The sequence below is a fragment of the Tachyglossus aculeatus genome, chromosome X1 (assembly GCF_015852505.1).
Source record: "Tachyglossus aculeatus isolate mTacAcu1 chromosome X1, mTacAcu1.pri, whole genome shotgun sequence".
Classification (NCBI taxonomy): Eukaryota; Metazoa; Chordata; class Mammalia; order Monotremata; family Tachyglossidae; genus Tachyglossus; species Tachyglossus aculeatus.
In genome coordinates, this window is record NC_052101.1 from 18,087,170 (window position 1) to 18,111,920 (window position 24,751).

General features: G+C 43.5%; 1 protein-coding gene across 1 annotated transcript in view; it reads right to left on the reverse strand.

Moving 5' to 3' along the window:
* Window positions 1-24,751, reverse strand: part of PKHD1 (PKHD1 ciliary IPT domain containing fibrocystin/polyductin) — a 388,392-nt gene that overhangs the window by 103,167 nt on the left and 260,474 nt on the right. Inside the window, exons 53-59 of the mRNA XM_038772975.1 lie at window positions 16,829-16,942; window positions 14,442-14,529; window positions 12,338-12,492; window positions 10,259-10,411; window positions 5,600-6,478; window positions 4,343-4,511; window positions 3,384-3,541 (exon numbers count right to left, since the gene is read on the reverse strand). Of these exons, the coding sequence (XP_038628903.1) occupies window positions 3,384-3,541; window positions 4,343-4,511; window positions 5,600-6,478; window positions 10,259-10,411; window positions 12,338-12,492; window positions 14,442-14,529; window positions 16,829-16,942 (1,716 nt within the window). The remainder of the gene's footprint in view (window positions 1-3,383; window positions 3,542-4,342; window positions 4,512-5,599; window positions 6,479-10,258; window positions 10,412-12,337; window positions 12,493-14,441; window positions 14,530-16,828; window positions 16,943-24,751) is intronic.

Sequence of the window (24,751 nt, forward strand, 5' to 3'; positions counted from 1 at the left end):
TAAAAAAAAATCAACCAGTGCTATTTATTGAGCTCTTACATGTGCAGAGCACTATTTTAAGTGCTTGGGAGAGTAGTTGCCAAAGAGCTGCATGAGTATTAAGAGTTAGTGGCAAACTATTCTTAATTATTCTGAAGGTCAGTGATGGTCTTGGTGCACAAACAGAGTACTAATAAGTATAAGAAGAAAAATGATAATGCTATGACTAAGTGCTTGCTATTTATCAATCAATAGTGCTTATTGAGCAATTACTGTATGCAGAGGGCTGTACTAAGCGCTTGGGAGAGTACAGTTTAACAGAATTTGTGACACCATTCATTCATTCAATCATATTAATTGAGTGCTTACTGTGTGCACAGCACTGCACTAAGTGCTTGGGAAGTACAAGTCGGCCCACATATAGAGAGGGTCTCTACCCAACAATGGGCTCACAGTCTGGAAGGGGGAGACAGACAACAAAACAAAACATGGAGACAGGTGTCAAAACCGTTAGAATAATCCCTGCCCTCAAGGAATTTACAGTCTAAATGATATAGGACTACCAGATTGGAAACAGACTTTGTCCCATATGGGGCTCTCAGTCTAAGAGGGAGGGAAAAAAACAAATTTTATTTCCATTTTACCAATGAGGATTTGGGTCCCAGAGAGACTGAGTTGCCCAAGGTCACCTAGAAGACAAGTGACAGAGCTTTGGTTACAGCCTGAGTCTCAACTCCCAAGCCTGTGTGATCTGTCCACTAGGCCATCCTGCCTCACCTGCTGACAGTGGTGTGTTGATAGGCTTTTTAGGCATTTCCCTCTGGTAGACTTACCAAGACACAACATCTCTCCTGAAAAACAGTCATATCGATTTGACTGTCAGGATTCTTTTATAGTTATAACCTGAGATTCAAGGTTTGGAGTTTGGGTTCTCCAGTGACCCTCTGGGAGGGATGAATAATGTAACTCCAGCAGTTACCAGTACTTACGTCCAAAATGATATTGTCAATATACCATAGGGTCATTATTAAAATAATAATGACGGTATTTGTGAAGCACTTACTATGTGGAAAGCACTGTTCTAAGCACTGGTGGGGATACAAGGTGATCAGGTTGTCCCATGTGGAGCTCACAGTCTTAATCCTCATTTTACAGATGAGGCAACTGAGTCTCAGAGAAGTTAAATGATTTGACCAAAGTCACACAGCTGACAAGTGGCGGAGCCAGGATTAGAACACATGTCTGTCTGTTTCTCTGCCCTCTCTCTCTCTCCATTTCTCTATTTCTTCCTCTCTTTCTCTGTCTCTGTCTCTCTGTCCCCTCTCTGTCTCTCTCTCTCTGTGTCTCTCTCTCTTTCTCCATCTCTCTATTTCTTCCTCTCTTTCTCTGCCCCCTCTCTGTTTCTCTCTCTCCATTTCTATTTATTTTATTTTGTTAATATGTTTGGTTTTGTTCTCTGTCTCCCCCTTCTAGACTGTGAGCCCACTGTTGGATAGGGACCATCTCTATATGTTGCCAACTTGTACTTCCCAAGCGCTTAGTACAGTGCTCTGCACACAGTAAGCGCTCAATAAATACGATTGATTGATTGACCTCTGACTCCCAAGCCCGGGCTCTTTCCATTGAGCTACGGTGTTTCTCTTATTATCATTATACTTGTTAAGCACTTGTACGTGTCAAGCACTATTCTAAGAACTGGAATAGAGATAAAGTTAATCAGATTGGACAAAGTCCCTGTCTTACATGGGGCTCAGTCTTGATCCTCATTTTACAGATGAGGAAACTGAGGCACAGAGAAGTTACGTGACTTGTCCAAGGTCACAAAGCAGACATGTGGTGGAGCTGGGATTAGAACTCCCCGGCCCAGGCTCTAGCCACCAGGCCACACTTCTTCTCAGCTGAGGAAACTGAGGCACAGAGTAGTGCAGTGACTTGCCCAAAGTCACACAGAAGACAGAACCCAGGTCCCATGTCTCCCAGATTCTTGCTCTTCCACTTGGCCACACTGCTTCCGACTTCTAATTTTTCACACTAGTCTTTAGAGAACAATAAATATGCTTGCTAATAATGCTGTACTACACATTCTCCCTGAAGTAAAGAGGGAGAATGCTGTAGCAGAGAAGCAGTGTGGCTTAGTGCCAAGGGCACAGGCTTGGGAGTCAGAGGACGTGGGTTCCAATCCTGGCTCCGGCACTTGTCTGCTGTGTGACCTTGGGCAAGTCGCTTCACTTCTCTGTGCCTCAGTTCCCTCATCTGTAAAATGGGGATTAAGACTATGAACCCCATGTGGGACAACCTGATTGCCTTGTGTCTACCCCAGTGCTTAGAACAATGCTTGGCAAATAGTAAGTGCTTAACAAATAACATCATTATTATTATTACTATCAGTCATTCATTCAATCGTATTTATTGAGCGCTTACTGTGTGCAGAGCACCGTGCTAAGCGCTTGGGAAGTACAAGTTGGCAGTCTACTAGTCTGAAATCAGGGGGATGCATTCCATTTCGGCTTTGCCTATGACTCTAGCAACGCCCTCATCCTCAAGTGAACCCAGGTTTAATAATTCTGGATCTTGCTAACTACTGCCAGGACCAAAGGGATGAAGGTGGCCTAACCCTGAGATAAAAGCATGTTTTCTTGTTCTTTTTTCCTCTGCAGGAAGGGCCAGATACTATATAAAGAGAAGCAGCATGGCGCAGTGGAAAGAGGTTGGGCTCTGGAGTTAGAAGTCATGGGTTCAAATCCCAGCTCCACCAATTGTCAGCTGTGTGACTTTGGGCAAGTCACTTCACTTCTCTGGGCCTCAGTTACCACATCTGTAAGATGGGGATTAAGACTGTGAGCCCCCATGGGACAACCTGATCACCTTGTAACCTCCCCAGCGCTTAGTACAGTGCTTTGCACATAGTAAGTGCTTAATAAATGCCATCGTTATTATTATATAATGAGAAGCTGTATGGCCTAGTTGAAAGGGTCCGGGCCCTGGAGTCAGAGGACCTGGGTTCTAATTCCAGCTCCACCACCTTTCTGCTGTGTGACCTTGGGTAAGTCACTTCACTTTGCTGTGCCTCCATTTTCTCAACTGTGCACTAGGGATTCAACAACTGCTCTCCCTCCTACTTAGGCTGTGAGCCCCAGGTGGGACAGGAACTGTGGCAAATCTGACTGACTTGTTATCTACCCCAGGATTTATAACAGTGATGTGCACACAATAAGTGTTTATCAAATACTTTACAAGCACTTAGTGCAGTGCTGTGTACACAGTAAGCGCTCTATAAATACGATTGAATGAAATACCATAAAAAAATAAAGAACATAAACACACTGGCAGGGTAAAGCTTATTTCTCTCTCTTTCTCTCTCTCTCTTCCCTCCCTCCTCACACACACCTAGACATTTAACTGACCTGTGCTGAAGCAGGAATCGGTCCACTCAGACTCTGACTTGGGGAAAACAGAAATGGGCGGAGGCAGACTCAGAGCACTCCCATCCAGGTCCTTGAAGAGAAATTTTCTTGGGTTTTCACAGCTCGATTTCAGACAGTCCTCAGATCCCAAGTCCTCCCTATGGATGTAGAAGGAAGCCCATTGTCAAGAAAAATAAAGGACACTAACACCCACATCAATTACTACAGTGCTCTGCACACAGTAAGTGCCCAGTAAATACAATTGCATGAATGAACAACAAACCCAAACCAATGTTAACAGCATCCTTTAGCATCCCAGTTAATAATAACAGTATTTGTTAAGCACTTATTACGTGCTGGGGTGGATACAAGCAAATCAGGTCCCTGTACCACATGGGGCTCACAATCTCAAAACCCATTATACAGATGAGGTAACTGAGGCACAGAGAAGTTAAGTAACTTGCCCAAAGTCACACAGCTGACAATTGGTGGAGCAGGGATTTGAACCCATGACCTCTGACTCCAAAGCCGGTGCTCTTTCCACTGAGCCTCGCTGCTTCTCAGACAAGACAAGAACAGAGTCAGGATTCCCAATACAACTGATTTCATGCCATCTATACTCAAGAAGCAGAATGGCCTGGTGGCAACAGCACAGGCTTGAGGGTCAGAAGTTGTGGGTTCTAATTCCAGCTTTGCCACTTGTCTGCTGTGTGACCTTGAGGAAATCTCTGTACCTCAGTAACCTCATCTGTAAAATGGGGATTAAGACTCAGAACCCCATGTGCGACAGGGCTGTGTCCAACCTGAATACCTTGGAACTACCTCAGCACTTAGAACAGTGTGTGGCACATAGCAGGTGCTTTATAAATACCATAATTAATATTATTATTAGGTTGGTGGGTGATACATGAAAAAGGATAAAAATGTTTACGTTTTCAGTCGAGTATGAAAGATATTACCTAGGATGGGAAGAACAGAAGTAAAATTTGCTCTGATCATTCACATGAAGCATCTTGGTCTTTTCCACTGTTATTGGATGCATGATGCCAGTGCTACCCGGATTTGGCAGGATGCAGACATCGAGGTCATCGCTATAGCAACTCTTCACAAAGTTAGAAAAGGTGACTTCTGAAATAAACAAAAAGAACATTATCCCATGTGAACAACCAAGCTCAAGAACAAAATTATTTTATTATCAGATTACCACGCTGTATCAATTTTGCCATGCTCTTTTATCACTTGGTTGCAACCTATTTCAACTTCCCTGAATCCAGACCCCATCCACAATCGCTCCAGTCAAATCAGGCACATTACATCACCTGACTTGTAATACCTTCAGCTGCTGAGTCAGAGATTGAAAACTGGGCCAAAACTGAACCCGAGAATGATGATGAGAGAGGCTTTGAATAAATGTGATGTTTGTTAAATCCTTACTACTAATAATAATAATGATGGCATTTGTAAAGCACTTACTATGTGCGAAGCACTGTTCTAAGCATTGGGGGGGATACAAGGTGATCAGGTTGTCCCACTTGGGGCTCACAATCTTAATCCCCATTTTACAGATGAGGCAACTGAGGCTCAGAGAAGTTAAGTGACTTGCCCAAGGTCACACAGCAGACATAATAATAATAATAATAATAATAATAATAATGATGATGATGGCATTTTATTAAGTGCTTATTATGTGCAAAGCACTGTTCTGAGTGCTGGGGAGGTTACAAGGTGATCAGGTTGTCCCACAGGGGGCTCACAGTCTTAATCCCCATTTTACAGATGAGGCAACTGAGGCACAGAGAAGTTAAGTGAGTTGCCCAAGGTCATACAGCTGACAATTGGAGGGGACGGGATTTGAACCCATGACCTCTGACTCCCAAGCCCGGGCTCTTTCCACTGAGCCACGCTGCTTCGACTAGGTGTCAAGCACTGTTCTAAGCACTGGAAAAGATGCAAACATCAGTTTGTATACAATCCTTACCCCACATAGAGTTCAAGACTATGTAGGAGGGAGAGTAGGTATTGAATGTCCATTTTACAGATGGGGAAGCTGATTAGCCAGGATTAGAACCCATGTCCTTCTGACACCTAGGTCCGTGCTCTATCTACTAGGCCGAGCTACTTGTCTATTTGCTCCTGCCTTCAAAACAGAGAAATTAAACTTGATGTGGGGCCCCAGTTCCAGGCTCCCCTGGAACCAGCCCAAATTCCAGACCGACCTTCCAGCTTCATGATCCCTGTGATGGCCGGATCGTTCCTCACTTTGTGCCACGGATCGCGAGGCCACTGGCTCTGTCCAGAGGTGAATCCGGGCCACAGAACACCAACCCGGCCCCCTTGAGGATTCAAGGGAGCTCGGTCCCTGACCGTCGCGTTGGCCGAGAGGGGCCGGATCCGGTCTCGGATGCAGTCGAAGGAGGAGCTGGTGGCCACGATGACGGAACTCCTCAGGATGATCTGCTGTTCCCGCAAAGCCGGGGGCCAAGCAGGGGACCCATATGCTACGGGCAGAAGAGCAACACCATTGTCTACCAGAGTCACGTTCTCCACTTCCCCGGCACTTTCCAGGTGGAACATGGCTCCGTAGTCAAAGTTTTTGTAGGACAGGAAGCTGGAGATCTTGGTACAATCGTGAAAGCCGTCTCCCTTATACAAATGGAAGCCGTGCAGATTCGAATGGGCCACGTTGTCGGTCCCAAGGGTCTCCGTCGGGGAGCACTTATGACCCCGGATGTGAAATCCAATTCTCTCGGACCCGGCTACAGCATTCCTGAGGAGGGAGGTGCCATTCGCCCTGTTCACTTTGATTCCCGCCACCCAGTCAGGGGACCCTGCTGGTTGCTTTGTCAGAACCACCAGGTTCCTGGTGAGAGAATGGTCACCGCCTTCCAAATCGATGCCGTGGCCCGTAGTGTTGAACACGATGTTGTCGTGAAGTGAGATGCCACGGCTGTTGGTGGCTCGAATGCCGCCTCCACAGCTCTGGTGAATCACAGAAGAGAGGATCCGGGAACCCGGGGAGACAGTGGAGAAGTCAATGGCTGGTTGCTGTGGAGAGCCAAACTTCTGAATCTCCACATTTGAAAGCTGAAGGACACCTGCAAACAGAAGGCACGAGCTCAACCAAAGGCAGAAGACAGATCAGTCCACAATGTGGGGATCAGTGAGTCAGAATTATAGTCACCCGCAGTCCTGAACTGTTGGAGCAGTATGGCTTAGTGGAAAGAGCATGGGCTTGGGAGCCACTTATCAGCTGTGTGACGTTGGGCGAGTCACTTAACTTCTCTGTGCCTCAGTTACCTCATCTGTAAAATGGGGATTAAGACTGTGAGCCCCACGTGAGACAACCTGATTACCTTGTATCTACCCCAGCGCTTAGAACAGTGCTTGGCACACGGTAAGCGCTTAACAAATACCATCATCATCATCATAAAATGCATGGTCACAATGAATTTTAGAAAGTGCGAACCAGGGAAGGTTCCCTAAAAGATTTTGGAACTCCTTTAGGACAAAGGCATTTGGAATTCCAGGTCTGCTCCATCACCTGTCAATTTTGAAATACTGCAACCTCCTCAAGCCTCAGTTTCCCCACCTGAGAAAGGGAGTAATAATACTAGCACTCCTTCTAGTGATCGCAGTGGGGTACTATGTGGACAAAATCTCTGAAATGCTCCCAAAAGGTAGAAATACCTAAGACACACCACATCTTAGAAGAGAAGCAGTGTGGCCTAGTGGATCAAGCCCAGATCTGGGAATCAGAAGGGCTTGGGTTCTAGTCCAGACTTTACCACTTGTCTGCTATGCGACCTTGGGCAAATCACTTAACTTCTCTTTGCCTCAGTTACCTCATCTGTAAAATGGGGATTAAGACTGTGAGCTCTATGTGGGACAGGGACTCTGGCCAACCTGATAAACCTGTGCTACTCCAGCACTTAGTACAGTGCCTGGCACCTAGTAAGTGCTTAACAAATGCCATTAAAAAGTGGCTATGGATCCTAAACACTGAAAAATATCTTTTGAAGACTCTGTTTCTCTCTCCCTCTCTCTGTCTCATAAATTGTGGGCCTTAATATTTAAATTCTATGCATTGAAAACCAATACATTCCATTGCCAATAATCTATATGGTATTTAAATCCTTGGTCCTCTTGACTGTGATGCCTGTTTTCCTCTCTCCATTTGGAGAGAGTGTTCTTAAACCGACAGAGGGCCAAAATATGACCCCCATGGTGGACGATATTGAAAAACATAGGCACTGCCACAGGGCAAGAAAATGGCATTTCCAAAAAGCCAATAGGATATAACTGAAGGAAGAAGCAAGAGGGAATATCAACTGGATGGCTGAAATCAGATTTTGTCCCCCGCAGAGAAGTGTAGGCTGAAGACAAATTTCTCTTTCAAAGCCACAATTTTCACTGTAATCTGAATGGAACAGTCTCAGAGTCCAGGAAACAGATAACCTTTAGTTCTTACCACTCAGTGTTTTGGGAGGACAACTACTTTCTCATCATCCCACAAACAGCAAGCAACGACTGGGTCTACACAAGGCAGTGTGAAGTTAATGATAATACTAACTGTGGCATTTGGTAAGCATTTATTATGTGCCAGGGACTGTACTAAGTGCTGGGGTGGATACGAGCAAATCGGTTTGGACACGGTCCCTGTCCCGTGTGGGGCTCACAGTCTCAATCAGATTCATAGTATAGAGAGTATGTTTACGTGCGTTTCAACAGATGGTTGAAATGAATTGATAACAAAGTTAAGGAATTGAAGGGAGACTGAAGCATTGATTTTGCTCTCAGCCTCCTCCTTCTTCCTCTTGGGCAACACCTGATGGAAACCCTCCTTTTGGCAAACAGCAGAACAGAGAGGTCTTAAGCTGCAGGCTATAAGCTTGAGAGAGGAGGCTGGAATTCTCTTGAGACATGAGGATACCCAGTGGCAGAGCCTGGCCTAGGGCTGGGACACAAATCAATTATTTCCACTAGAAAAAGCTGAAGCTTGTGACTGGACTCGTCTTTGTGCTGCCGAAGGCCCCGTTTCAATGAAGGACCCGCCCCCAGTCCTGCCCACTTGTATCCGGACTGGTTGAGACACATTCAAACATATGGAGACCGAATCTTTCCGCTGAAAAGCCCAGCCACATGCCTCCCGGCCCTAAATGGACATGACGACCCTGTTCACTTCCTGCCTAGGAAATTGACAGATAAAATGTTTGCCCTCTTCTACAGGCATTCTGACAGTTAGTATCTCTCAGGGCTTAGACACAGGAACTTTGAAATCCCATTTGTTTTGGCAGCAAGAGAGTGGAAGAAGAGGAACAGCTTTAGAATGTCATGAAGAGAAAGCGTATCTGGTCCTCTTTTTCTCCCTTCCATCAAAGCCTAGCTAATCCCCACCTCTAGAATGGCACATCAAACTTGCAAATCAAATCTTGCATTAGGGCATGCCCTCTACTTTCAGCCCATAACCCTCCACTTCCTTACGTACCCTCCAAATGAGATCACCCCACACCCCAAAACCCTGAACCTGCCCAGACCTCCTTATCCCTTCCAGAGTCATCCCTGTCCCCTTCTTTGTCAGGTGAATCCTTCTCAAACCTATCTCTCCCCTTCCAGGCACCCCTAAAGTCAGCGGGATTTGGGGGTGGAGTGAGGTGGTTGACCTTGGAGCAGATAACTGAAGACTGCTCCTGCATTCTGCCTGGTTTTGAAAGTGCCCCCTATGCTCATTAGCCCAGCGCTGGAAGCAGTAAAACTAGGTCCAGATGATTAAAGGGACCAACCAAGAAAGAAGTTTTTTAATGATAATAATTAGGGTAGTCGTGTCTGTTATATTGCACTCTGCTCTGCACTGTGATCGCTCAATAAATACGAGTGATTGATTGACTATGTTCTATGTTCTAAGCACTCTGGTAGATATAATGCGATCAAATCAGACACAGCCTCTGCCTAACATGGGGATCACAGTCTAAGGGGGAGGAAGAAAAGGCATTTAATCCCCATTTAACAGATGAGGGAATTGAGGCCCAGAGAAGTTAAGCGACTTGCCCCAAATCACACAGTAGGCAAGTGGCAGAGCTGGGATTAGAACCCAGGACTCTTGACTCCCAGTCTCATGCTCTTTCTACTAGTTTATGCTGCTTCTCAAAAAAACTGAAATTCTAATTAGAGAAGCAGCGTGGCTTAATGGAAAAGAGCACGGGCTTTGGAGTCAGAGGTCATGGGTTCAAATCCTGCCTCCGCCAATTGTCAGCTGCGTGACTTTGGGCAAGTCACTTCACTTCTCTGTGCCTCAGTTACCTCATCTGTAAAATGGGGATTAAGACTGTGAGCCCCCCGTGGGACAGCCTGATCACCTTGTAACCTCCCCAGCGCTTAGAACAGTGCTTTGCACATAGTAAGCGCTTAATAAATGCTGTTATTATTATTATTATTATTGTTAATTCAAAGCACCTTAATCAGAAATGGCATCCCTATGCCATGGGTATTAATTATCCATAGGTATCAATTTACAAAATGGCTGAAAAAATATTTGGGGCCATCAGGTACTTTGAACTTGTATTAAGACACAAATGTACTAATGACTTCTGGAATAAAATCCCCAGCCGCTTCTAACCAAAGAGAAAGTAACACATAATAGATGCTCTCTCTGACACCATACAAATGTTCTTATTCATTCTCTCTGTAACATCGACTCACCATAAAACTGAAAAACGGATCCTAAAATCCTATTTGAAAGTCCTGCATCTGAATGCTTCATGAAGAGCATTTGTTGAGAGCCTGTGTGCAGAACACTGTATGAGGAACTTGGGAGAGTACAATACAAGAGAATTGATAGGCATGATTCAGGTAAGAAAATTGCTGACGGTCGCGATTACCTGAAAATTGTACTCCACTGGGGAGCTGAATGGATCCCACAATCAGGCTCCCAGTGCATGGTGTATCAGACCAGATCTGTATATTTCGGGTCAAAAGGCCAACCTCAGCGGCCAGGGAAATAGACCTGCCATCCTCCAAGATGTGGGAACTTCCTGGAGCAAGAGAAAGGGGATGGGAGGAAAAGGCCAAAATAAAATTAGGAAAAAAAAACCATCTAGAGGATTTCCAAAACCATCAGCTGGGGACCCAGTGAATCTGAGAAATGAAAACCCTTCTTCCCCCGTTAAAGTTGCTCTGACATATGGAGGCTGACTTTTCCTGGGGCATTCTCTGCAAGAGTCAGCTGAGAAATGAAAAGGCCATCTTCTGGTCTCTCCTTGGGAGCAGAGGTAGTGGGCTTGAGCAAGAATTAGTTTCTTCTCAATAAAAGTGGGTATGGGGTCTTGGTAGCTGACTTCCAGAAACCAGGATAAATCAAACCAAACAGAAGGATCCCCATTCTCCTTTTCTTCAATATCTCAGCCCGAGCTTTCTGAGCTTGGTTATACAGAGTGGAAGTGATCTCTTTCCCAAACAACCAAGCAGGTGGTTCTTTGACAACAGCTTATTAAGTGTAAAAGAAAAATTGAATCAAAACTGTACAGACAACACAGTCCTCTCACCGCAAGGAGATTTTCTCCTCCAAAGCCACTGCACCCTAAACCAAGGTTCTTACTAACCAGAATTGAAACAGTTTTCATTTAGTTTCACTCTGGACAGATTTTTATACCCCTGAAGAGCCTACCAAAGGGATTCATAGTAATGCTTTTGTCTTGCCTCCTTTTTTGAATCACTCCACCAACTGGGATTTAGAACATTTCAGGATTTGTCTCTATTGTAAATAAGGAAATTATCTTTGATGGTAGACACTTTCCCTGGTTTTCTCTGAAATACTTTCCAAAGTATCACACATTAAAAGACATGTCTTTTTATCCTCCCTCTACCATACTGATGCATCGGTTCTTAATTATATGTAGGCCTACTCAGTGAATGTGTTTATTATTGACTTGAACTTTCTTGCATTTCATTCAACATATTAATGCCCATTTCACTGAAACAGCCTATTTACAGAGAATACCTTTTTAAGCAAATATGTTGTATCTCAGGATATCAAAACTAATTTGAACCACTTAAGATTGGTTCCATATTGGACCTTAGATATAAGGGACTCAAGGCATCAGGGACTTTATTTTGAGATAGTACCAGACCGTTTTTCTACATGGCTCTAATCAGGGTGAAACCACAATTCTCTTTTATGGTCTTTGGCAAGGTGATCTATTCCTTCATTCTTTTGTTTCCTCATGTGGAAAAGACAAAGATCTGCCATGTACTTGTTAGGATTTCAATAAGGAATAAGTAATGAAATATAACTGTAAAAAATTGGGTGGGTTTCGTCAAAATTGTGCTCCAACCTCTGAAACAAGTTGTGACTATTATCCTGCTGCCATGAGAGTATTAGGAAAAAGAAAAAGGATTCAAATAAAAATGGACTAGGTTGATCATATGTCTCATTTGAGTTGGGACAGTCCTGTATTTTTTAGACTGTCCTAGGTAATTTCAGAAAAAAAAAATCTGGACACTGGAAATTTGGACTGTGTCAATTAAAATGGTTGGTTCAACTGGTAGTGACACCATTCCCCTCAACCCAGGCTCCTGCTCACTTTATATGGTTGACCTTCCATAGCCAGAAGGGCCCATGCTTGGTACTTCTTCAGTTTCAGCCCTCCTCCATTACTGCAGGACTCCTCTGATGGCTATCCCAATGTGATGAGTGATTTTTACCTTCACCTTCTCCTCTCTCATGCTAGAAGGAAAGGGGACAGTGTGTAGGATCGGGAGGCATCTTAATGACTCATATTTTCAATAAAAAATGGTGGTCAGTCCACCGAGCACTAAGCTGAAGTGCCTTCCGATGAGAGTTATGGGAGTTGTAAGATGAAATCTGTAGCATCTCCATGACCAACTGGGAATACAGCCTACTGATCCACACAATGAGGAAGGCCCAACCACTTTGCTGAAGAACAAACTCCGCTTCTTACCGACATGCCGGTAGGTGAGGCGTTCATGGATTTGAAGGTGCTGGTCATTGACCTCTTTTACTGTGAGGAGTTCAGCTTCATGAGCTTCATAGGAGGAGGAGCTGAGGATGATTTTTCCTTGGGGTTTCCAATCCACGACATCTTCGACTACAATCCTGTAGCATCACAAAGAGGCAAGGTCACCTTTATTAGTGCATTTCAGATATTCTGAGCAACTTTAGGGAGGGAAAAGCAGACAAGTAGCCTGAGAATTTGAGAGCTGAAAGGAAAAGAAATCACCTTACTAATCTCTTCTATCGCTATAGTCCAGCTCAAGGTAATGTACTCACTGTGCCTGATTCTGGTCTTTCTTGCATCTGACCCCTTGCATGCACTCTTCTTACTGCCTGAGACTCCCTTCCCCTGATTCCCTTCCCCTTTAAGTCCACCAGACCACAGCTCTCCCATCTTCAAAGTCCACCTTCTCCTTCCCGGGCTAAATGTTCTTCCTCCAGTTATAGCTTCCCACTGGTGGCCACTGTTAAAGATGCTAATCACATAGGATATTCCAGGGGACTAGAGAAGTAGCATGGCTTATTGGTTAGAGCACAGGCCTGGACGTCAGAAGGCCATGGGTTCTAATCCCGGCTCCATCGCATGTTTGCTGTGTGATCTCGGGCAAGTTACTTCACTTTTCTGTACCTCAGTTACCTAATCTGTAAAGTGGGGATTGAGACTGTGAGCCCCATTTAGAACAGGGACTGTGTACAACCCGATTTGCTTGTATCCACCCCAGTGCTTAGTACAGTGCTTGGCACATAGTAAGCACTTAACAAATGTCATTATTATTATTAGGGGAAAAACTTGAAATACTGGTCTAGCAATTATTCTGCCTAGCCTCTAGTCTAAGGTCTACCCCTGCCTTGCTATTGACTTTGCACAAGAGACCTCTCTCTGAGTCTCACTTTTCCCATTTGTGAGATGGGAATAGCATTGGCTGCCTCTTTTCTCTTAAAAGGTATTTTGTTGATTATTGGACTATAGATTTGTATCTGTACCCTTTAAGCACTTGATATTCACACCACACCCAGCACTAAAGTACGTACCCAGAATTAATTTATTTTATATTAATGTCTGTCTCCTGCTTCACACTCTTAGCTCATTGTGAGCAGGGAATGTCTACCAACTCTCTTGCATTGTCCCAAGTGTTTATTCATTCATTCATTCAATCATATTTATTGAGTGCTTACTGTGTGCAGAGCACTGTACTAAGCGCTTGGGAAGTACAAGTTGGCAACATATAGAGCCGGTCCCAACCCAACAACAGGCTCACAGTCTAGATAGGGGAGGCAGAAAACAAAACAAAACTCGGGAACAGGTGTCAAGTTGTCAGAAGGAATAGAATTAAAGGTAAATGCACATCATTAACAAAATAAATAGAATAGTAAGTATGTACAAGTAAAATAAACAGAGTAATAAATCTGTACAAACGTATATACAGGTGCTGTGGGGAGGGGAAGGAGGTAGGGCGGGGGGATGGGGAGGAGGAGAGGTAAAAGGGGGCTCAGTCTGGGAAGGCCTCTTGGAGGAGGTGAGCTCTCAGTAGGGCTTTGAAGGGAGGAAGAGAGCTTGCTTGGCGTATGTGTGGAGGGAGGGCATTCCAGGCCAGGGGAAGGACATTTAATGCTCTGCACAAAGTGCTCAATAAATACCAGTGATTAATGGATTGATTAATAGTGCATTTTCCTTGCCTCCAGAGTGAATAGGTCAACATAGTTCAATAAATGTGTGTATGGAGGGGGGAAACAGGGATGGAGGGACTTTCCTGCCTCTTTCCTCCTAACCTGAGATCACACGTCTGTTTCCACTGAAGCGCCACCCACTAACTCTATCTACAAAAAACATTTATTACAGTGTTAAAACTTTTACAAACAATTCATTAGCCACAGTTTTATATAAGTGCAGCCCATTTTAGAATGAATGCAGCTCACCCAAAGGAATGAATTTCAATCAAATCAGTCACTGGAATTTATTGAGCGCTTTTATATGTAAGCTTTAAGGTGAAGGAGAAGCTGTTTTAGAGGAATCCATTGTGTACAGAAGCAAAAGGGTCCTGACCTCTCACCTCTCATTTCCAGGGGCAATATCAGTTCCAAGGTATGTCCACGATTTTCTTGGGTAGCCACTGTGAAGCTCTACCTTCCCATAAACTCCTGAGTGGAGAAGAAGATAGAAGGAAACATTAAGACTGGGGCAAGACTAGAGAGGAACTCAGAAACATCAAGAAAGGATCAACTAGCAGTTATAAGGCAAAACTGAGAGCACAAGGACAATTAGGCAAGTGTTGCGAAGTTCCCATATTATCTGAGAGGGAAAATGAGAGTGGCCCATGCATTATAATATCTGGCCTGGTATGTGCTCACATGTCAATAGAATTCTCTCTCTGAGGGGCAGTAAAGACTCCCAAAACTCCATAATTAAATTTGTGCAAAATAAAAAAAAAATAAACCTTTCAAAATGTCAAGGCATCACAAGTTTGAGGAACTGGTCCCCAGAGATGGCTGAAATGTTTATGCCACATTCTGAAATTGTCAACCTTTTACTATATTTTATACTATTCAAGAGAGAAAGCTTTGTGAGAGGAAGTGGGGTGACTTTAGTTCCTGAATGACAAGGGTTTAATGCCATTTGCTTTGATTGCAGGGTCAGCATCCAGTTTGGTCCTGTTAGCATTATCAAGGGGCATCTTTCTTTCAAATTCTAATTCATTGCACGTGGAAGAGGAAGTTTTACCACAGATCTTGCTGGGCAAGGAACGGTTTGTATTTCTTGCCTTCAGGTCTCTCTCATACACATGGATGAAATGCCAGCAATATTCAAATTCCAAAGCCCCAAGCTTCATGTTTCAGCCCAGAACTACACAAACCTTACCAGTATGTCCTCGGCTGGAAAGTAGGGACCTACAGAAGCTGCCCTCTCAAAGGTCACAAATGATCTCCTTCCTGCCAAATCCAACATTCTCTACTCCATCCTAATCCTCCTTGCTCCAGCTTCCTGCGACACTGTCGACCACTTTCTCCTCCAGGAAACATGATCAAGTCTCTAATTCACTGATGCTGTCCTCTCCTGGATCTCCTCCTATCTCTCTGGCTGCCCATTCTCAGTCTCTTTCATGGGCTCCTCCTCTGCTTTCTGTCATCTAACTGTGGGAGTCCCTCAAAGCTCAGTTTTAGGTCCACTTCTCTTCTCCATCTCCACCCACTCCCTTGGAGTACTCATTTGCTCCTATGGCTTCAACTACCGATACTAAGCTCTTGAGTAGATACAAGCAAATCGGGTTGGACACAGTCCCTGTCCCACGTCGGGGGCATAGTCCTAGTAAGAGGGAGATTAGGTATGGAAACCCAATTGTACAGAGGAAGAAACTAAGGCAAAGGAAAATTAAGTGACTTTCCCAAGGTCACACACAGGCAAATAGCAGAATGGGGATTTGAATACAGGTCCTTTTTCTCCCTGTCCATGCTGCTTGCATAGATAGATAGATAGATAGATAGATAGATAGATAGATAGATAGATAAAGATAGATAGATATAGATATAGATATATGAAGCCTGTAGTCTATAGCCATATGACTATATGTCCATCCAAGCCTGGAGTTCAGGAGCATGGGGTTGGGAGTTAGAGCTTGTCTGCTGTGTGACCTTCAGCAAGTCACTTCACTTCTCTGTGCCTTAGTTACCTCATCTGTAAAATGGGAATTGAGGCTGTGAACCCCATATGGGACAGGGACTGTAGCCAATCTGATTTGCTTGTATCTACCCAGGTGCTTAGAACAATGCTTGGCACATAGCACCAAATACCATAATTATTATATATTAAAGAATTATGGTATTTATTCGGCGCTAAGTGCCAGGTGCTGTACTATATGAATATATATATAGATGTATATTTATTTATTCCTACCCATTTGTATCAATTAATCAATGGTATTTATTGAGCACTTAACATATGTAGAGCACTATGAACCTATGTATACATAAGCTTATATGACATAGGGGTTCCTATGTGTATTAGTCATTTTATGTTGATGTCTTATGCAGCAATGCTAAGCTGTGATCATTTTAAATACCATTCATTAATAATAACCAAATTTAATGTTGAAGTTTCTCACCCCAACCCTGCTGCTGGTCTAACAGAAAAACACGACTCTGAGAATCAGTGGAAGTGGGTTCTAGCTTCAGCTCTGCAAGTAGGGGACTGTCTGTGTGGGCTTCTTATCAGTGGTGAGGTTTGCTGATCTGAGAACCCATTTAATGAAGTGGTACAGGACAGCAGGCCATTATGCATGGCAATGACCTGACTAGCTATTTAGCCACAGCTGTTTCAGCAATTCAGGTTTCACTGGACATCATCAGTACCTTCAGGACAGCTCTCCTTTTGGTGCTACAGCAAATGTCCAAGTACTAATTTTAATCCTATAGAATGGCTTAAGTGAAATGTTTAAATACCTACCAATCGTTCCTGGGTTAGTACTAATTCCAGCCAAGCGGTCACAGTAGACTCCCTCCGCGGCCCGCAGAAGGATTGAAATTCTTTGTCCTGTTTCTAAGGGGCTTTGAAAAGTGCCTGTGAAAAAGAAAGACTTTCCTGTTACAATGAACGGAGCCTGGGATTGACTCTCATGAAGGTTGATGGAGATGCAAAGTAGACTACGGGGATGGAAGAGTCACAGTTAAGAAATTTATCCATTCTACCCAGACTTGAATCCCCAACAGGAAAAGAATGGGAAACACTTTTAGACCAAGAAATTTTACAATCAACATACTAAATGCGAAAGAATACTGGCATGTTTAAGAACAGCAGACCTGATGGAAATTCATTCAACTGTATTTATTGAGCCCTTACTGTGTGCAAAGCACTGTACTAGGCACTTGGGAAGTACAATTCAGCGACAAAAAGAGACAATCCCTGCCCACAACTGGCTCACAGTCTAGACGGGGGGAGACAGACATCAAAACAAGTAAACAGACATCAGTAGCAACATTATAAATAAATAGAATTATAGATATATACACATCATTGATAATAAATAGAATTATAATCATAATATGTACATCTATGTACATATGTACATATTATAATTATAATTCTAGGGACTGTCTCTATATGTTGCCAACTTGTACTTCCCAAGCGCTTAGTACAGTGCTGTGCACACAGTAAGTGCTCAATAAATACGACTGATTGATTGATTGATCTATACACAAGTGCTGTGGGGCAGGAAGGGGGTAGAGCAAAGCGAGCAAGTTGGGTGATGGGGAGGGAAGTAGGAGCACAGGAAAAGGGGGGCTTAGTCTGGGAAGGCCTCCTGGAGAAGGTGATCTTTATGAGAACAATGACTACTGTGATGGGAACATCCAGGATGAATTAACAACTGGACAACTGTTAAAAACAACAACGGGGATGAAAGATTCTCCTAGAATATAAACTTCCTGCTTCTGAATTAGGTACCACCATTTCAGGCCACTAAATTACATTAAGAGGTTCTAGACTTTAAGCTCCTGGTGGGCAGGGAATGGGTCTACTAATTCTATAACACTGTACTCTCCCAAGAATTTAGGTCCAGTGTTCTCTGCACACAGTAAGCGCTCAATAAATGTGGCTGATCGATTGATTCTAGACTATGGCAAATTCCCAATATTGTGGCCAAGAGCTGGAATTGGAAACTGATAGTTATGTTTTATATGTTGAACATCAGTCAAGATAGACCTTGAGTTTCCTTCTCTTTTCCTTCCACTGTCCATTTTCCACAAAAAGTCATCTTCCTCAACGAACCCTTGTCTGCTATAGAGTTGTATATACAGCGATCTAATGCTAGAAGATGCAGTGGAGTACTAAAGATTGATCTTGGTGGGAATTCTAGGGAATTCACATTCTTGTCATACTTGGGGCAGGTACCCTTCAGTTCTCTACCATAAGGAAAGAGTAACAGTTATCATTTGGAAAGGCCATAAACTTTGTAAACTTCCCAAAGAGAAGCACATCATTTATTCAATGTTGCTAGTCTTCTGGATTTCAAATGTCATCCTTTGATATCAACCGGCAGGCAAATAGGTGAATACACCACATGGTTTGGTTTGTTCAAAGTTGAAGATGGTGTCTCCAAGACTTTCTGAAAATGTCCGTACTACAAATTGGATATGGTTCATTATCTTGAGGATATATCAGTGCCTGGGTTCCTTAGTATATAGTCAATGCCTTTATCTACTAGTAAAATATCAGTCAAATAATGTGTCTATCAAATAACCATGTCTATTATTTATCTTAGAATCCCACAGACCTACCTGAACAATATAACTCCTTCACTTCCTGCCTCATAGGGCAATCTGCTAACTATTGAAAGTGTCCCCATTTTTTAGGTGGGAAGAATGAATCTAAATCCATGTCTCACCTGCCAGAATTCTATTAAGAAACCACACTCCATCTGAACTCAAGGAAGTTCATGTCCCTCTAAAGAACTTTCTAGACTCTGAAGCATTTTCCCCACCTTTAGTCCTAGAGAAAAAAAGTGTACCCAAATGGAAAGTGATAGAAAACAACTTGGGGCTACCGTTGTGACCCCAGTTATTTATTCCCTGAGATTCTCAGAAACCAAGAATGTCCATCTTTCTGGAACAGAAACACAGATCAGATTTCCAAGCAGCAGGGACTCAGGAAGTTGAATGAGTTACACAAATGGTGGCCAGTTTTGAGCCTCGCTTTCAAAGGAAAAACAGGTGAGCAAATCCATGACTGCAGCTGCGACATCACAAAACAAAGAGGGAAAGACTGGCTGCTTAAGTAACCCAACTAGACTAACCACGTCATCTAAGTCAAAACCATCAAAGTCAGATTGACTAAAGACAGAAATCCTTGATAGTTCAAGAAGTCAGTCAGCCTTTCTGAAAAACAGCCACTGTCATAAAGACATGGAAGATGCGGCAGAAAAATCTTATTTTTATCCTTTTTTTATGTTCGTTAAGGAAACTTGAATATGCTTTTTAAAAGGATTTCATTTCAGTTGCTTTGGTTTTTATGATTTATCACAAAAATTTCATGCCCATATTCCTCAAAACAGTGGTCTTGAAGAGGAGCAACTTTTCAATCATCATTTCACAGATGAGCTGGAGACTCAGAGAAGTTAAATGACTCGCCTAAGGTCACACAGCAAGCCAGGAGAAGGCAGAGGATTAGAACTCACAGCCCATGAATTTCCAGCTCACTAAAGCTAGGCTGCCCTCCTGCATGGATAACAGCATTTATGCTATCAGCAAACCACTAATGCTTTCTCTCAGCCAGCATAAAGATGTTGCTAGAGCAGAAAGAGGGGGAATGGGGAGAGGGGAATGTTAAAGTGGAGGCCAGTGCTGTGGCTCTTATCTTGTGGTGATAAGTCTGTACAGTAAAGTGTATTCCAACTGTGATTTCATTTATTTCACGGAGGGTAGTTTACAGACTTGGAAAAAAATGGCCTAGCACTAAACAGATACCAGGGAAGGAAAAGTGGGACAGTATTTGCCCTAGAGAAATGTATGCAGAGTCCAGCAAAAAGAGTTCAGCGTTCCTCTAAAATTAGAGATTAAATCAATTATGCAACACAAAACTGCAGCAGATGTGGAGTTAAAGAAACGAGTCTGTGCAGAATTAGCCAGCCTGCCAATATCTTCCAGTATCGGAAATGACCGTGGTCTTTTTCCCCGGCTCTTCTCTCAATTCCTTTGCACTTGGATCTGTGATTTGGGGCACATTATTTTCCCCCACCCTCAATCCCATAGCATCTATGTATATATCTATGAATTATGTATTCTAAATTATTTATTTACATTCATGTCCGTCTCCCCCTCTAGACTGTGAGCTCGGTTTTATGTTTTGCTTTTTGGTTTTTTATGGTGTTTAACAGCGAATAATATTTGTATAATTGTGTCATTTGTTAAGTGCTTACTATGTGCCAAGCACTGTTCTAAGCACTGGGGTGAATACACGCAACTTGGATTGGGCACAGTCGCTATCCCACTTGGGGCTCACAATCTTAATTCCCATTTTACAGATGAGGTAACTGAGGCACAGAGAAGTGAAGTGACTTGCCCAAGGTCACACAGCAGACACATGACAGAGCTGGGATTAGAACCCACATCCTTCCAACACCCAGGCCCATGCTCGATCCACTAGGCCATGCTGCTTCACTTATTTGTTAAGTGCTTACTAAATGTCTACATTCATTCAGTCGTATTTATTGAGCACTTACTGTGTTCAGAGCACTGTACTACACACTTGGGAAGTACAAGTTGGCAATATATAGAGACGGTCCCTACCCAACAATGGGCTCACAGTCTAGAAGGGGGAGATAGACAACAAAACAAAACATGTAGACAGGTGTCAGAATAAATACAATTACAGCTATATGCACATCATTAACAAAATAGAGTGGTAAATATGTGCAAGTAAAATAGAGTAATAAATCTGTACAAATATATACAAGTGCTGTGGGGAGGGGAAGGGAGTAGGGCAGGGAGGTGATGAGGAGGAGGAGAGGACAAAGGGAGCTCAGTGTGGGAAGGCCTCCTGGAGGAGATGAGCTTTCAGTAGGGCTTTGAAGGGAGGAAGAGAGCTGTTTGGCGGATGTGTGGAGGGAGGGCATTCCAGGCCAGGGGGAGGATGTGGGCCGGAGGTCAATGGTGGGACAAGTGAGAACGAGGCCCAGTGAAGAGGTTAGCAGCAGAGGAGCGGAGGATACGGGCTGGGCTGTAGAGGGAGAGAAGGGAGGTGAGGTAGGAGGGGGCGAGGTGATGGACAGCCTTGAAACCGAGAGTGAAGAGTTTTTGCCTTATTCATAAGTTGACAAGCAACCGCTTTCTCCTCCTTCCCATCCCCCCTGCCTTACCTCCTTCCCCTCTCCATAGCACCTATATATATGCATATACGTATATATGTTTGTACATATTTATTACTCTATTTATTTATTTATTTTACTTGTACATATTTATTCTATTTATTTTATTTTGTTTTGTTGTCTGTCTCCCCCTTCTAGACTGTGAACCCGCTGTTGGGTAGGGACTGTCTCTATATGTTGCCAACTTGTACTTCCCAAGTGCTTAGTAATAATAATAATAATAATAATGGCATTTGTTAAGTGCTTACTATGTGCAAAGCACTGTTCTAAGCACTGGGGGGATACAAGGTGATCAGGTTGTCCCCCGTGGGGCTCACAGTCTTAATCCCCATTTTACAGATGAGGGAACTGAGGCCCAGAGAAGCTAAGTGACTTGACCAAAGTCACACAGCTGACAATTGGCGGAGCCGGTATTTGAACCCATGACCTCTGACTCCAAAGCCCAGGCTCTTTCCACTGAGCCGTGCTGATTCTCTACAGTGCTCTGCACACAGTAAGCGCACAATAAATAAGCGCTCAATAAATATGATTGAATGAATGAATGAATGAGGAGGGGAGTGACATGCCCAGAACATTGCTGTACAAAGATGATCCAGACAGCAGGCTGAAGTATAGACTGAAGTGGGGAGAGACAGGAGGATGGGAGATCAGAGAGGAAGACACTGTTCTAAGCATTGGGGCAATTTGTACTTCCCAAGCGCTTAGTACAGTGCTCTGCACACAGTAAATGCTCAATAAATACCATTGAATGAATGAATGAAATAGGTTGGACACAGTTCCTGCCCCATATGGGGCTCATAAGTAGAAGTAGAAGGGAGAACAGGAGAACTGAGAGCAGGAGAGCAGAGAAAAGTTAAGTGACTTGCCCCAAGTAACACAGCAAGCATTTGGCAGAGCTGACATTAGAACTCGGGTCCTCTGACATCCAGACCAGTGCTCTTTCCACTAGGCCTTGCTGCTTCTCTAAGCTTTTCTAACTTCACTGTGGGCAAGGAATTTATCTGCTAACCCTACTGTATTGTACTCTCCTAAGCATTTAGTACAGTGCTCTGCATACAATAATTGTTCAATAAATACCATTGTGATGATTCCTTCATCACACAAGTGCTTCAAGGCTGGGAGTGGGGGTGCTGATCAGTAAAAGGAGCAAGTCAGAGTGACGCAGAAGGGAGTGGAAAAAGAGGAAAGGAAGACTTTGTCCCTTCTGCCTGGAACCTTCTCCATCTTCATTCATGACCGATCCCCTCTCTCCAATCTTAAAGGCCTACTAAAATCATATCCTCTCCAAGTCTTTCCTAATTAACATCTCATTTCTCCAACAAATTCAACCTCCCTTCTGCATCACCTACGCACTGTACTGCTTATGCATTTTCATACCCACCCTACCCTCATAGAATTTACATATGTATACTTATAGACTGCTGCTTCCCCTATCTGTATCTGATTTTAATGCCTAGCTTCCCCCATTAGTTTGTAAGCTTCTTCAGGGCAAGGATCATGTCTACCGTATTACACTGTATTGTACTCTCATTCACTCATTCAATTCTATTTATTGATCGCTTACTGTGTGCAGAGCACTGTACTAAGCACTTGGGAAGTACAAGTTGGCAACATATAGAGACGGTCCCTACCCAACAACGGGCTCACAGTCTAGAAGGGGGAGACAGACAACAAAACAAAACATATTAGTGCTTGGCACAGTGCTCAGCACACAGTGAGTACTCAGTAAATATAAATGATTGATAGAGGTATCGGCCAGATATTGGTCCATTTTACAGATAAAGAAACTGAAGCTCCGACAGGTTTGGTAACTTGCAACAAAAAATGAGAAATAGCGTGGTCTATGGGATAGAACAAGGGGCTGGGAGTCAGAAGGAGCTGGGTCCTAATCCCAGGCTCCACCACTTGTCTTTGGGAGACCTTGGACAAGTCACTTCACTTCTTGGTGCCTCAGTTTCCTCATCTGTAAAATGGGGATTAAGACTGCAAGCCCCACGTGGGTCAGGGACTGTAGCCAACCTGATTAGCTTGTATCTACCCCGGTGCTCATAGTATAGCCTATGGTGCATAGTAAGTGCTTAACAAATTCCACAATTATTAACAAATACCATATAAAAATTCTTTCATTGCAAACATATATTCATTTTAATCTTTAAAATCCTTTCTAGGCTATTTCTAAACACTCATTTGAGAAGCAGCATGGCTTAGTGGAAAGAGCATGGGCTCTGGAGTCAGAGGTCATGGGTTCAAATCCCGCTCTGCCACCTGTCAGCTGTGTGACTTTGGACAAGTCACTTAACTTCTCTGTGCCTCAGTTATCTCATCTGTAAAATAGGGATTAAAACTGTGAGCCCCCCTTGGGGCAACCTGATCACCTTGTAACTTCCTCAGCACTTAGAACAGTGCTTTGCACATAGTAAGTGCTTAACAAATACCATCATTATTATTATTAACCAACTGAAATGCTGTTTCTAAAAAGCAGTTTTCAGGTGGGGTATTCTGACTCCGCAGCACTTCTGGTGTCCTAGCTTCAGCCCAGGATTGTGCTCATCTGTTCTGATCTCCAGTTTGTCAGCCCTCTCATTACTTAATCACCTAATGAGTCTTGGATAACTGCTAGTTTTGGAGCTTGTAAACTGAGAATGGATTTTCCTTTTTCTTTAGGGTGAAGCAAAAGACCCCAATTGAAGAAGCTATTGCATGACAGCGATCACCCTGGCAGCAATGAAAGATACTTCCAAACATCTGGTACTTCATTTCCTGACAATCAAAATCAGGTGCTAATGATGACCTTAGGCTCCTGGCTACAAGACAGGGCTGACAAATATCCATCAATGGCCAGGCGAAACAATAGGTGACAAGTTCCCAACTGAAAAGCCAAAGTCTCCCGTTTAATTACTGAGTAACTGGGCTCAGAGAAGAATTAAGTACAGCTGAGTCCTCCAAGAATCAGATGTATGTGGCAATAGCTAATGCCATCTTTGGCTTGAAGGATGATAACTCATTGAATCAATAGTATTTATGATAACAATGACAGTCAGAAGAAGACGACTTGGTCTCTGCTCTCAGAAAACTCTCAATCTAGGTGGGAAAACACACCATGTCATAGTGGATAGAGCACAGGCCTGAGAGTCAGGTCATAGGTTCTAATCCCACCCCTGCCACTTGCCTGCTGTGTGACCTTAGGCAAATCACTGCACTTCTCTGTGCCTCAGTTACCTCATCTGTAAAATGGGGACTGAGACTGTGAACCCTACATCGGACAGGGACTGTGTCCAACCCTATTTGCTTGCATCCACCCGGCACTTAGTATGGTGCCTGGTACATAGTGAGTACTCAATAAATACCACAAATGTTATTATTATTAGATATTAAAATAAATTACTGGGGGGAAGCAACTGAGTTGAAAGATAGATTCATAAATGCTGTTATAGGGTCTTATTAGCAAAGTTAACACACTTTCCCATTCTTTTCTCATGCCCCTTCAGAAGCATTACAATTGAAAATTC